The sequence below is a fragment of the Coffea arabica genome, chromosome 3e, assembly GCF_036785885.1.
Source record: "Coffea arabica cultivar ET-39 chromosome 3e, Coffea Arabica ET-39 HiFi, whole genome shotgun sequence".
NCBI classification, from domain to species: Eukaryota; Viridiplantae; Streptophyta; class Magnoliopsida; order Gentianales; family Rubiaceae; genus Coffea; species Coffea arabica.
This window is the reverse complement of record NC_092315.1, coordinates 47,217,289-47,232,314: the sequence shown is the minus strand read 5'-3', so window position 1 is coordinate 47,232,314 and position 15,026 is coordinate 47,217,289. Positions and strand designations below refer to the sequence as shown.

Here is a 15,026-nt window from a genome sequence, read left to right as displayed (position 1 = left end):
ATTTGCTATTGTTAGCTCTAATATGCAGTAAAGTACTAGTAATTTCATAAATTGGATCTCTAAAATATAGGAGTTGGAAAATGTGAATAAAAATGTCATGTTTAAGATTGGCAAAGACATGTTCTCATTCTAGTAATGATGTATTGGCTTGTAATTGCTGTGAAGAATGACTCATATATGTCAATGGACTTGTCATTGACCCTCTTTTTTGTGCATGTATTGAATTGTGTGAAATAATATGTTAAGTTCTAATAATTGGGTTCCCTCAAGTGCTGACCATATATGCTATCTTTTCATAACAATAACAATAATAATAACAATAATAATAAAAATAACAACAACAGAATAGTAAAAAAAAAAAAATTATAAAAATTAAGCGCTCGAGACTTCCTTTATTATTATTACTATTTTTTTTGTTTGGGTCAAATCTCGAGACTTCCGTATTGACAAACGTCATTTGTCTCTAATCTAATAGGAGCACTTAACAGCAGTAAAAGAAGCTCTGGAATGGTCTCTTCCTCGGATTTGGCCGTACCCCTATTCGCCATTGAAGCCCGCAGGGGAAGCTTTCTTCGTAATCTGAACGGTAAATTAATGCACCTGAGCTTGTATTATCTTCAATTATCGATGAGTTCCGTACAAATTCGTATATCTGAATCATCTGATAGATGTTTCGTGTTAATGGGTGCAATTTAGGATATGCATATCAACTGTTTGTACAAGTGCCTATTAGAGTTGATTTTTTTTGGCGTAAATTTTGTTGTTTTTATTAGTTTGAGTACACGGATTATCTGGGAAAATTGTGGGATGTTTCATTCTGCATTAAGTCGGATTTTGAGCGGATAATTGCATGAATGTAATGTTCGTTTTACTAACACATTATGCTGCATTGCTTGTCAGTTTCATCTGCCGTCGTGTTGTTAATAAGATACAGGTTCTAGATGTTATAATAGTTGTTATTGCTCTGTGGGTTGTTGCAAAACCTTGTAATTTTAGAAACTTGGATTAGTGTGTGCTGAAATTTGCAATATTTCCCTATTTCTTGAATGACAATGAGAAAATAAATGGCCAATTTGTTAGGAGATAAATTCACTTTGCCGTATATTTTAAGATATAAGGTAGTAGCTTCGTTAGCATTCTGGGGCTGCTTATAAAGTTAGTTTTGTGATAGGTGCCCTCTTTTGGTGGGTTTGTCCTTATCATTTGAGCTATTTGAAGCCATATGGGGTTCAAAGTGATGCAGAGAAGAAAAGCTAGGATTTAGTTAGTAAGGTAGCTCTGCTGTTATTATAGAGGATTTGTCAATGCCATCAATAGTGTTAAAAACTAGTGCCACCCACACCCCCCACCCCCCACCCCCCCCCCCCCCCCCCCCCCCAAAAAAAAAAAAAAGAAGAAGAAAACTAAACTAGTAATGCATAATATGGCTGAAGATGTTACCACTGTTCTTGGAGCCTGTTTTGCTTGTTTATACCTCTTGTAGTTGCAAAAGTAGTAGTATATGAGTGATGCTAAACAAAATTAGCTATCTAGTTGGTATCAACCTTTATAGTAGCTGTGATTCATCAGTTTATAATCCAATGATAAAGTGATTACCTTTTTGTAGGTATGACCCTCTGTTATTCAAATGTTTGGTGGTACCTGATTCAGCTGTACTGAGCAGAGCAGTTATTTTAGAAATTAGAACTCTAGGATTTGAAACTTGGAGGTGTTTTGACTCATGGTTCTTGGGTCTTGATACTTGCATCATTAAATGAAATTCTTCACAGAGATGAAATCTTAACGAAAATGGTAAAGAATTTGGAACTTTTTTGATATATTATATGTCCAAGTGAAATTGAGGTCAGTTACTGAATTAAAACACTAATCCTCAGATCCTTATGCTAAATCAGCATTCTTCACAAAAATTACTATAGTTTGCTGGATCTCTCCCATTCTAGCCTAGAATATCCCTTATATACTGCCGTCAGACTGAATAAGCCTTTTCTGGACTTAATTATGGTAACCTAGATTTAAAAAGGCTTTTCTTGAATCGCTCCAGTACCCTAGAGTTTAAAGCCTCCTAAAACACTTCTCTGCACTTAAATTACACCATCTTCTCTCTTGGTCCTTGAAGCTCTCCATTTCCCTCTCTATCTCTTCTACGAATTAACCTCCTCCAATACCAACTCTGGGGGATTCTGACATCACATGGATCATCATAAGATCATAAGAGCTGACAGATTTTCAGTCTTGAGATATCTTGAAGCTCCTAACCAGTTCGGACCATATTACACAATTAAAGCACCTTTTCTTAGTATTTTATAATTCTTGGGGTTGACTATATTTAAACCTTGTGCAGCTTTGTTTAGTGAAAGCATTCATCATTGCCAGACATCACTTGCAAGATGAAATTACGTAATTTACATTATGAAACAATAATCCTAAAGCATTTTATTTGTCCTTGTTATTAGTACTTGCTCTGTGATACCATGTGTTTCTGAGTATTAAGACACTGACTAGGTATTACTTGTCAAGTATGATTAGACTGACATTTCCAGATCAAGTACGTAAGGTTGTACTTCTGTTTAGATGATATTTCTTTTGCCATCTTCAATGTGTGACTCATCTTAGCAATTCCTTTCACCCCCTACTTGGGGTTGGGATGGCAAAATGTCATTTTGCAGCATGACCAGATGAACTGCTTTAAAGGTTTGACTTGTTTCACCAAGCAATTGAAGTGCAGCACCTCTGTGCTCGGACGGCTTGAGAATGGTGTTCTTGTTGCTAAAAATGATAGTTTCCTCTGTTCATTAGCACAAAGAGGATATGTAGCAGCAACATCACTTGTTCGAGATGGATATACAAGTGCACATCCTCAAAAGATATCGAATTCAGCAAGAGATACACCATGGAAGATTAAGCTTCCATTTGGCCTTTCAAGGAATACTTTAGGACCAGAGAAATGTGCAATGTCTATATCTTTTCGACATAACCATGGCAGGAACTCTGATCCAGACTTGAGCAGAGACTTTCTTGTGCAGCTTTGGGTTGAAGATAACAAAAGACTAATTTCTGAAGAAAATAGAAGTCGAAAGATTCGCAAGCATCTTCACAATGATGTTGCACCTGTTGGTAGTCAATCTTCCTTTGAAGTTCCACGTGGATCTTTAGAAGAGATGAAGCCAGCCTTGGAGCAACCGCCTACCAGCCAACCTGTCACGGGGTTTCTTAAACCTACGTCTTTAGAGGAGGTAAGATTTCAGAATTTATAATTTTTCTTGATTTCTAATGAGTACCATTACAATTTTTTGCCTACTTATGCTTTAGGCTCAATGTTTTGAGTTATTTAGGCTCTGGTTGCTCCTCTTCTTGCAAGATCCAATCTCCTGATTACAAGGGATATAGAATGGGCAAATCTTACTGTTGGTTTTGAGCAGGTAATCTTTGATCTTTGTCCACTAATATTGGTTTTCTGTGATTACTTTCAATAGAACCCATAGTTGCCTTTATTTGTTCATTCTTGAAACATTGGAAAAATATGTCTACATAAGTTACCTTCTGTATCTTATTTGGTTGTTTTTCAAATTTGTTAAAATTGACAAAATGAGATTTTCATTTCCCTTTAGATGTAAGAAACTTGCATATCAGCAGAATCTTTGCTTTTTATTCTATTCCCAGAAGAACAGGGTGCAGGCATGGGACCTGTGAGAGGGGGGGGGGGATTAGAAACAAAGGCCCTTATTTTCTCGACTGTCACTGACACGATAAAACATATTCTTATTTTTCTGATTAATTTCATTTGGTAATAGTGAATATCAGTTCTATCGCATTTTCTCCTGTACTCTGGCTTTGTTTATTCAGATGATCATGACAATCCTTAACCACTCAAATGGAAGGGATTTTCTTGGTTTATGTGTAACAACTTTAATAGATAGAGCTAATGCGTGTCTACACTTGTAAAAATTGGAATCATGGTACTAAAGGTTCCAAACCAAAAGCTAGTAAGAGTCAGAAATATTAATTTCGTCATTTAAAAAAAAATAAAGTTTTGATAGCAATCTACCCATCTTGTCCATTTCAAACACATTAGACATTCTTAGGGGCACTGTGATGGTTGTTAATTCTGTCTTTATTAAGTAGTTGCTGATTTTGCATCTAGCTCTTTTTTCATCCTTTTTGGTAATCAATTGTGTCAATGGTATTAATCTGCTTTTCAAGATTCTTTATGAAATTTTTAGATGTTTAAACGATTTTAAAGATTTGATCTTTTTATTATTACCAATACAAACAGAAAAGTGAATAGCTTAGAAGCAACTTAGCCAGATTTTTTGGTAGTATGTTCCTGTCTATTCCAGTGTATCATTTCTTGTGCATTCCACTCATAGCGAGATTTTTCTGAGAACTTTGGTGTCTTCTTTATTCTCTATTTTTAGTAGCTGCTGCTTTTCATTTCTCATCTCTGTTTAACGCTATAATACTGACTCTGGAATTGCAGGAGAATCGATATGCGGTAGTTGATCTCTGCTATCCTCACTCAGTATGTTGTCTCTTCCTACCCTCAGCAGTATAAATGAAATCTTGCAGTCATACAAAATTTATTTGGCAGAAAATTTTTTTCTGCCAGTGGTTCCTGCTGCCAGTATACAAAATTTTTTCCTGCTGCTAATTTTTCCTTATCAGTGGTTCCTTAGCTTAACTGTATCTTTTTAGCCTGTAGGTTATATTCGGGAAAAGAGTAATGTCATTGCAAGACAGGTATGCATTGTTCTTCTCTTGACCAAATGGTGACCCTTCTATGTGATGTTCAGAGCCTCTTAACTAGCTATTAAAAGTTCGTTGCAAGATACTCTAGGGTGCAGCTATGAATGAGCTGAGGTGTCTGTGAGCTGCTTCTGCTGTGCTTTACTTGGCATAACATTCTTTCTGACATTTTTTATTTTTGGAATTTGAATTCAAGCTGCTCGAGCAAAGCGTTGGGGCATACATTTATATGATCACTTAAATTGAAAGACTATTGAGCCTGAGTGAGCTTATTTGAGCCTTGTCTTAGTCTGTGACTCTATATGTAGCTTTAGAGTTCATTTGAAAAACCTCATTCCTATATGCTCATTTTCATTGAAGATGCCAGAATTATCTTTCCCTCACCCTTGCACCTCACAATCTACAGTGGAAAAAGCATTCCATACTTGTCATGCCACCTACCTAAAAAGAATACAGTTCTTCCTGAAAGCTGCAAGACTATTAAAATGCTTCTCAATCTACCCTTCCTCGTGCAATTACCATCCACATTGCCATCTTGTTTCTTATTCTCCTTTTGCAATATATATGTATATGTATATGTGCACACGCGTGTATATATATGTGTGTGTGCACACATATATATGTACATGCATATATAGATATACATATGTATATACAGACACACACACATATATATACAAGACGCACATATATACATGCATATATAGATATACATATGTATATGTAGATATAACTCTGTGTGTGTGTGTATGATGTGTCTATGTTTGTATATGTCCAGAATACTTGGACCTCAAATGAATTTCTACCTCTTCTTTAATTTGAAAACCCCAAGTCTGGTATCAAGTCCCAGCCCTCAGACACTAACTATTCCTTCACTTTTTCATGCTTTTTCGAGTATGTGGTCATTAGTTTGACTAGGTCTTTCTGGTCAAATACTAAACAAAAAAAAAAGCTACTTCACTTCAGTAGCCAATATGATGTAACACATGAAATTACTTCACGGTGAAGGTATATTAACAAGGTATCAATACAGCTAAGCATGAAAATGGAAGTGGTGCCTGTTCAGGGAGGATAACAAGCAGGGGAAATCTAAATGGGGAAGATTGCTCTCCTCTAACCCTTGCCCTGTCTCCACCTGAATATATGTTCTTTTTCCTTTTTATTTTCCTTTCTGTGTGTTCGTGTGCTACACAGTAAATTCATTACTGAAGTGTTTACCAAGTCCATTATGTCAAACATTTCTGCAATATGGTTTAATTAATATCGGTGTGCAACATTTTGACATTTATCCTGGAGGTCTCAAATCCGGTAGAAAAAGGAGTTGAATATTGGCACAATTTTCACAATGTCATTCAGTTCTGAATGCAGCTTATGTCTGCATCTGGGACTAAATGTGCCAAAAAATGGAAAATTTTGTGTGGGACACCAGGACTCTGCTTATTTCTAGGCTACGATAAAAGATAATCATAATACTAGGCTAAGTTGTCAACAAATTATTTCTCAATGTAAAGATAAAGAGACTTCTATGTTTATTTAACGAGTTTACAATGTTTTTATGGAGATTCACCTCTTTTGCCCTCAATCCCACTTATCTACCCTTTATGGACGATTTAGTTTAGCAGTCACTTTCCAGAGTTCTTACCCTGACTATTAAAGGATCTAATTTCCCTGTACACTTTTTGCATCTTCTTCCACAAGAATAGAGTTGATACAGCAGCAAAAAAAGTTCCTAAGGGAGTCCCTTCAGAACAAGTTTTCCCACATCGTTATCATTACTTTCCTTTCTAGGTATCAGTTTCTGTGCTGAAAAAAATGCTTGTCATTGTTCATTCCAGCTTTTGCGATCAAGGCGTCCTTTCTCTGCGAGTATAACCGATGCTTTGGGTAGCGAACTCTTTAGGGTAAGCATGATACTTTTTGTATTGTGGAGTTTGTAAGCACCCTGATCAGTTTAGTTTTTCAAAAATCTCAGCTGTAGTTTGGTGAATTATATGGGTGGGTCTGTATAGGTTCGCAGGCCTTTTTGGTGGATCACCAGTTCAATTTATACTGAGATTAATGGAAAGGTAAGTGAATTGGATTACCATGTTATGATATTTTAACCTTCTTTTCTTTGATGGAAACTATTTTGTGCAAACACAAACTTAATTGTGTTGTTTAATTACTTGTTCTCAGGAAATTGGTGTTGTTCATAGGAGATGGCATCTTTGGAAGAGAATTTACGATTTATATTTGGGGTAACCTTCTATCTTAACCTATGAGATTTTCCATTTGGAATATTGTGCCTTCTCTTATTTGAACTGAAATTATTCAGCTAATGGCATTTTAATTGTACATGTAATTTTCTTGACCAAGACCATGGAAACCAAGTGTCTGTATCATGAAAGGAATGATCACAAGTCAACATGTGAAAGCAATTGATGCGGTGTCTATTCATTAGATTTCTGCAAGTTCATGTTCTTTCTCATTTTTGGAGCTCATTTACCTAGCGGTTAATATTTCTTCTGTTAATTTAGGACATTTTGTTGTCTTCACTCTGTGACTTCACGTTGGAGAATCATGAGAACTGTACTCTTGCATTTTCTCAAGTCACATGCAAGTTTAATTTGCAGTCATAAAAGGAGGCTGCTACTATTCAATTTCTTCAACTTCTTACTCATCTAGTGAATGTACTTAGATTTCAAGTGTTTTTATTATCAACATTTGTTGTCTTTCTTCCTTGTAAAGTTTTTGAATTGTCAGCTGTTCTGAGCTTTTCCACAATGATGCTGTATCTTTAATTTTCACATACAAAACCAGGCTAATCAGCTAGTAGCTTAAAAGTTGGGGGGAGTTGCTAATTTATTGAGCTAAGAGAGTTAATCTTGAGTGCAATGAATCACTGTAAAAGATTGGCTTCATTGTGCTATAATATTTATGCAGAAATTGACTTTTACAAGAAGAAAAAAAGAACGGAAACTGGTGAAGAAAATGGATGAAGGACAATAGTGAAAAGAAACAAGAGAATTTAGGCTTCAAGCTGAGACAGGAGCAGTTAATTCCTGGAAGGTTCATGTCATGAGCTACCTCCTGGAGCTGATATATAGCAATTTTACACGGCTATTCTTTGAGGGCCCAGACTACAGGATCTCCTAGTAAAACTTGGCCTTGGAGACCAAGATCTAACAGATTAAGGCTTTCAAATTGCATGTCTGCACCTAGGTTGTGATACAATGGTAAAATTAATAAGTCATGACTGGAAGGCCAGCAATGTGCCTAAAACAGCAAATTAAACCCCTTTGAAACCTAGATTAGGTAAAAGTAATCATCTTTGCAAAGGAAACTTTCCTGTTTAGGTTTCCCCTTCTCTTCTGTGGTATTTCCCCAAATTTCTAGTGTTTTCCTTTCATCTGACACGCTTTGGAAGTGCCTTCATTAACCCAGCTTCCCAGTAAGGATTTCATGATAGGTAACACCTTGAAGCCTCCTATTCTCACTTAATTTTCATTCTTTTGTTCGTGCAGTTCACTTTCTTTGGCTCATGCCATTCTGAATAACTTGCTTCTGGCTGCCATAAACTTAATTCTGTTGGAAACTCATAATTTCTGCTTACTGGAAGATATGAAAGATAGCAAGAATATATAGTCTTCATTGTTCACCTCGATAAGTAATTCCCATGTCTAATATATAAGTCTCTCTTGATAAGGAGCTTGATGCTCTATGCCTCCAATAAAAGTTTTTGCCTGTTGTTCTTCTTTGCAATAGTCTGCTTTTGCTGCAATTGTATATCTTTTGTAGCACAGAGCTTTCTGTTATTGTGCTTTATGCTTTCAGCAACTCGAAGAGCTTTAGAGCATATATTAAATGCTGAAGTAGCTTTAAATTTCATAAGAAAATATGATAGATTGCTGCTTTTTACTGGAAAGTGCTCTTCCAGTATTGTCCTTAAACTCGTATCTTTATCCTTTATACTCAGTTGAAATTGAATTAGTAACTTGAAGAAATTCAGGAAAAGCATTAATTTTTGAAGTAGCTTTAAATTTCATAACAATGTATATGGAATGCTTCCTTTTACTGGAACATACTCTTCCTGCATCCTCCTTATAATTGAATCTGTTTTTTAGTCATCCTCTTTTTACGGGTCATATAACACATCCCTCCTATTTTTGCTGGGTTCTATGACTCAAGTGTATATTACTTTTTTATCCAAGAATACTATGGTATTTTGCATATATAACCACGATTTTTTTATGCTTATGTAGGAATATGCAGTTTGCAGTGGTTGAGAATCCTGGATTCTGGAACTGGACGTTTACTTTGAAGGACATTAATGGAGAAGTGCTGGCTGAAATAGATCGTAACTGGAGGGGTTTTGGTTTTGAGGTTATAGTTTGTCAATGTTAATGATTTATGTTTGTGTCCTAAACTAGAGTCTAGTGCTATCCAATTTGTTGTGGCAGTTTTTGGACTTTGTATGAAGTAAAGCTCTACTCTGCTTTCTTTTCTTTTGTTTTGAACTTTATTGGTTTCTTTTTCTTTTCTTTTTTTTTGTGGGGGGTGGGGTGGTGGTGGTGGTGGTGGGGGTAAATGATGCAGACCTTGGTTTATTACTGCACCTAGTGCACTCATTGCTCCTCTATTTTTTATTTTTTTTTTTGCCTTTTGTTTTTCCCACTTTGGTTTTGGTACGGCTGTTGTTCCTCTTGGAATCCAAAGATTTTGTCTTGGCTCTCCTCTTTTCTTCCTATACCAAACATATCAATATACCAAAGTATATCTTCTTTGCTAAAGTTATGTGAATAATGACATAATACTGGTGAAACATTCTCTTAGAAGGCTGCTAATGAACACTTTCCTTACATGGTGCCAAATTGATTGTGCTTGCACTTAATGTGATGCAGCTTTTTACTGACGCTGGCCAGTATGTTATCCGATTTGGCTCTGCTGATCCCAGTTATCCTGATGGAGAGGTAAATTTTTAATTGCTGATTCTGTATGTCATCTATTGTTAATATGGGCATTTAACTGCTCCCTCATTGCAGAGTCAAGAGTTACAAGTGAATCATCCGTTGACTCTGGCACAGAGAGCAGTAGCTGTTGCTTTAGCTCTCTCACTGGATAATGACTATTTCTCAAGACATGGCGGCGTGTAAGTTAATTTGTGTTGCTCCATTTTTATGAATCAAGTACAGGGACAAACTCATAGCCAATAGTATTGCATATGTTTTCTGGTAACTTATAGGTCAAAGATTTATCTGTGGTTGTAAAGCTGGTATTTTCGATTGTCCTTATTTTTTGGTACTGACTATTGAATTTATAGTTTCTGTAATGTTTCTATCATAACATACATAGAACTTGCTGTTAATTTTGCATTAATTTTGTACCACCAGGAGCATTCCTTTCTTTGTGGTCGGAGAATGATGTTTCAAGGGTTGGAATTTTTGGCAATCTACCAGGGTTTTGTACATTACAAGATCCTTTTGCTGAGGTGCTTCTCCGCTCTGGAGATGGTAAATGACTATCAGGTCAATTGGTTCTTGGTACATCTGCAATGGCTGTGGACAAGATTTGTTGCTCGTTTGCTGGCTATTATGGTGGTCATATGCAATGTTGATGAAAATTAGTAATAGAATTAGTATCTGTTGTTTATGGCCTTGAAGAATGAGCAAGTTTGTAATTCTTCTTAGATGATTGTACACAAGGCCAACAAGAACCCTCATGTTTTTGTGAAGCATGATGATGAAAAATTACAAGACTCCAGGCTTGATCAAATGCCTTATTGAAGTTTTCTGAGATCTTTGTTAGAATGAAATTCAGAGTTTCCTTGGAACAATGGGTGCAGTCATTCTTTCTGAAAAATATGTTCAGGGTTTTAGTGAACAGAATTACATGGTCAAAGAAGAAAACTGTTAAAATACGATGAAAAATACGGGTAACAAGGAGGTCATTGACTCAAAATTAAATTAGGAAAAAAAATGGTTTTGTCAATACAAAATACAAACTATAATCGGATATACGGCATGGTTGTTTAAAAAGAAGGGATAATTACATAAACCTCCCTTGAGGTTTTTAACAATTTCATTGAGCTCCCTTAAGGTTTGGAAAATTACACTTATCTCCCTTGTTTTGATAGTTTTAGCAACAAAATCTTAAAATAATATAGACTTGGTCAATTTTTTATATAAATATCCAAAAATGCCCTTGTGTAATGAGTTTTAATTTATTTTTCTATACAATTATAAGATTATTTAGTATAATTATAAGGAAAAGTTGCCAAAATTTTCATGTTCATATCTATTATTTGATAAACAGTTATAATAATAATTTTATTACTATGATATAATACTTTTGATAGTATTTTACTACGAATTTAGATTTATAAGATAGAAAAGAAAATGTTGAAATAATTCATTTAAAATTTATGAATTTTTGGAGCAGTGGAATTATCATAATTTAGTAGTGCTTTTGGGCCATTTTTTGATTTATTGTTAATTTTAATACCAAAAAATAAAAAACAAAAATCATCAAAAACATTGGATTAACATAAAATTAACTCGTCAAAAAAAATCACTAGTTCGACGTTTGGTTATATAGAAATTAGAGGTAATAGTGATAGTTCTACAGTTTTATTGGTGAAAATTTTTAAAAAGGAACAAGAAGGAAAAAGAATGAAAAAATAATTTTAAAACTTATTCTAAGTATAAGCATCATAGTTATTAAAACCAACCCGGACATCAACCCGGCAAGAGGACCGGGTTGACGGGTCAGTGGTTCAACCGGTGGGTCACTGGTTGAACCGTTGGGTCACAATATATAATAAAAAAAATATATAATATAATTAAATAAACATGTAAATTATAATATAAGTACAGAAATTCTTAAATCTCAACAAGTTATAACATGTTCATAGTTCATAATTCATTTCACACACATAAATATAAGTATCAAACCATGAAACATAAGTCATAAACGACAAATTCAATACAACCAAACATAAAGTCATGAACATAAACAACACCACAATTATCACTTGAGTAGTTCACTCCATCTATTATTCATGCCCATGGTTCCCAACTTCTGCCAAATTCAGTACCACCAAGTTCATTTACATCACAGCCCACATTAAGAACATTTCTTTCCACATTCTCTTCATTATTGGTCTCATCTTCATCTCCCGTGTCCAAATCATCCAAATTTAGAGTTTCATCTACATAAGTACAAAAATCAATGAATCATTCACTAAATTTGGATAATATTTAGCCAAAAACGAAAAACAAAGAATAAGCAAACATATGGCTCAAATAGAATAACTCACCACTTTCTAATTCCTAAAGCTTTCTAATTCCTAAAGGTTGTTTGTAGCTCATCAGTGAATGAATCTAAATTTGATTTGACAATTTGAAACCTTAAAAAGACACTGGCAACAATATCTACATTTTGAACTAATATATCAATGACGGGTTCGAGGCAAGTGATTAAATACAGGTAATGAATTTAACCATGTTGAAATTAAATTCTCAGAAGCAAAGAGTATTAAATGGCACTGGAAATTTATGTAACTACACATGTTGAAGTTCGATGCAGAGGAAGAAGAAATAAATAATCATCCAAAAAGAAAGAAGAAACAAAATATTGCCTGCGGTCAGAGAATTCGGAGAGACTTAACTCCTTAAGAGAATAGGGAGAGAGACCGTCAAACTCCACAAGAGGATTGAGAGGAACAAAGCTTCCTGGAAGCGGCAGCTTCGGTGGCAGCGGCAGCGGCAGCCTCGAGTACCTGGAGCTTCGGTGGTAGCAGCAGCTTCAGTAGCAGCGGTAGTGGTAGCTTCGAGTACCTGGAGCTTCAGTGGCCGCGGCAGCTTCAGTAGCAATGGCAGCGGCAGCTTCAGTACCAACGGCAACGGCAACGGCAGCTTCAGTAGCAGCGACGGCTTCCTTGAAGAACTTCGAACTTCCAAGTTCCAGTGCCGACAAAACAATGGCCAGTGCCGACAAATTGTTCAAACCTGCCAGTGCCGAAAGAAAAATTGTTCAAACCTGCCAGTGCCACAAAACAATGGCCGAATGCCTAAATGCTTAAAAAGTTCTCCATTTGTTCTCGCTTCTCAGAGAAACAAAGAAGAAAACAATCCCTAATGCCTAAATCCCCAATGACGGCCAAATGCCCGATTCCCTCTTCATTCTTCAATTTTTCTGATTTTCTCTTTTATTTGGCTAAAAAGACGATAATGCCCATGTAGTATGAATGGTCTAAATAAAAAAATTGGATAAAACGGTAACTTCAAAAAAATTACCAAAACCCACCGGGTTTATCAATAACCGCCGGTTCTAGCGGTTCTATGGTTAAACCGTCCGGGTCGAACGGATCAAGGCGGGTTCTTTGCAACTCCGATCCAACTAGAAAACCAGCCCGGTTTCATGACCGGGCCACCGGTTTGACCGGTCCGACCGCCGGGCCGGGCCGGGTTTAATAACTGTGATAAGCATACCAAATACGGGAGTTTTGTTAAAATATTTACGGGTAAAATTGTCATTTGTTGTTCTAAAAACATCAATTTAGAACATGTGCTAAAACTAAAAGTGCTCCTACAGCCAAAATCTCTACTCCGAAAATTAAAGAATGATACTCATTGAACACTTTAAAAAAGCTTTTATCCCTTTTACTATTTTTTTTTTCGGAGACGATAACTATTATACAATATATTCTATTCCGGAGACTTTATTAGATCAAAGGGGTGCTTTGACACCATTCTTAAATTTTTTTCGCTGCAGACGAGATTTGAATCCCCAACTACAACTCAAGGAGGGATTTAAGACGGCCATTGAGCTTGGTTTTTTTTTATTCCTTTTACCAAACATCTTAAAAGTGCATTTCCTTCTCAGAAGAGCTTTCTGCGCGGACGTACCGCATTCCCAAACGAGCCCTTGTAATGTTACATTATTCAGGAACGATTGCAGTGACAATCATATTATTCCTCTTCCAAATTATTCATGGGTTTGATTGTATGAGTTTCATTGCTGGAATCTATCAACAGTCATGGGGACCCAACAAATCCAATCAGTCGATTAGCATCCCAGTTTTTTCAACGACCGTCCATTGTCGTCCTCTCCATTGATCTTTTGCATTCTTGTGATTCTGCCAAATATAGCCGCCGGTGGATTGCTTTCATTTGGTCCCCATCGACGTTATCCACGTTATTCTGTCTCCCACTTCCACGCGTCGTTCACATCTTTCTCTCATAACCAACCGGCCTATACTCTTCAACATTGTTTTCTTTTTGTTGCCTTGTACGTTAGGTCATATTGTTCATGAACAATACCTTCTATTGTACTTCTTTTCAATAAAAAGTTTGGATGGATTTAGCTTCGATAATCATTGCAGGTTAGGGTATGTTTTCGGAACTTCTAAAAATTCTTATAGATTGCTCGCTAACATAGTTGTTATGTCAGCAGAAAACTTGAAAACCCGACCTTTAGGCATGATGATGTTGCTAGTTGATTGTTTTTGAATACCACCACCCCCGCCCCCTAGTGGATGCTGACAATTCCTTTTTCTAAGTCAATTTAGGCATGATCCAATCTTTGTCAAAGATGCTTCTAATCTGTCAATTTAGGCATGATCAAATCTTTGTCAAAAATCTTATGCATGACTTGATTTGAAATGTTCGTAAATTATTTGGTCAAGATAAATGATAATTTTTTCCGTCTTAATTGTAGCATCATCATAACAGAAATTGGTTCACAAGGTATTTTGAATAAATGGAAGTTTTTGAGTTAATTACAAAAATTTTGTTACACTTGGGGTGACTGTAACTTAGTAAGTTTGGGTGTAGTACAAATATTACTTTGTCTAATATGACCCTAAATTACTCAGTTATTGAAGCAATGGTCTACATTAACCTTCAAATATATTTTACTTCAAATGAATTCATACTTCTTTAAAGTACTAAAGAATTTCGCAAGAAATAGTACCTTGTCTTATTTTACGTGGATTTGGGACAACTAAAACTACTCGACTTAATGAGTTTTCTTCATTATGATTATTATGGCCTCATAAGTTCACTATCTTCAAGATTTCTAGGATATATTCACATATTGAATTGACATGTCAAAATTTTAAGTTCACTAATTTCTATTTTCTGTGCAGTTTAGAACATACGTCATGAATCCAATGATGATATATATTATACTGACAATCAGTGTATGTAAGATTTACGCTTAGAACAATGTTAAATAATATCTAGAAATAAAAGTAAGATTGTCGTGTAAAAGGTAAGAAGCATGCGGTTCTTGTAAGTTATTGA

The 15,026-nt window shown here is 35.6% G+C and overlaps 1 protein-coding gene and 1 long non-coding RNA gene across 4 annotated transcripts; one reads left to right on the top strand and one right to left on the bottom strand.

Annotated features, from left to right (window-relative positions):
• The first annotated feature begins 322 nt into the window (after positions 1-322).
• Positions 323-10,555, top strand: LOC113736979 (altered inheritance rate of mitochondria protein 25). 3 transcript variants are annotated; one of them, XM_027264214.2, is made up of 13 exons: positions 325-586; positions 1,607-1,791; positions 2,667-3,233; positions 3,333-3,419; positions 4,478-4,519; positions 4,693-4,737; positions 6,579-6,644; positions 6,753-6,809; positions 6,919-6,980; positions 8,985-9,105; positions 9,624-9,692; positions 9,765-9,871; positions 10,113-10,555. In XM_027264214.2, the coding sequence occupies exons 2-13, from the start codon at positions 1,789-1,791 to the stop codon at positions 10,141-10,143; spliced, it is 1,257 nt and encodes a 418-aa protein (XP_027120015.1). In that variant the 5' UTR covers positions 325-586; positions 1,607-1,788; the 3' UTR covers positions 10,144-10,555. The 3 variants fall into 3 exon arrangements, with proteins under 3 accessions (XP_071939681.1, XP_027120015.1, XP_027120016.1); XM_072083580.1 differs by lacking the exon at positions 1,607-1,791 and having other exon boundaries at positions 323-586; positions 2,614-3,233; XM_027264215.2 differs by lacking the exon at positions 1,607-1,791 and having other exon boundaries at positions 330-586.
• A 1,058-nt stretch (positions 10,556-11,613) lies between these two features.
• On the bottom strand, positions 11,614-12,896 carry LOC113737982 (uncharacterized). Its single transcript, XR_011842150.1, has 2 exons — positions 12,359-12,896; positions 11,614-11,929 (listed from the first exon to the last, which is right to left on the bottom strand). It is a non-coding gene; the product is annotated as an uncharacterized lncRNA (long non-coding RNA).
• Positions 12,897-15,026: the final 2,130 nt, after the last annotated feature.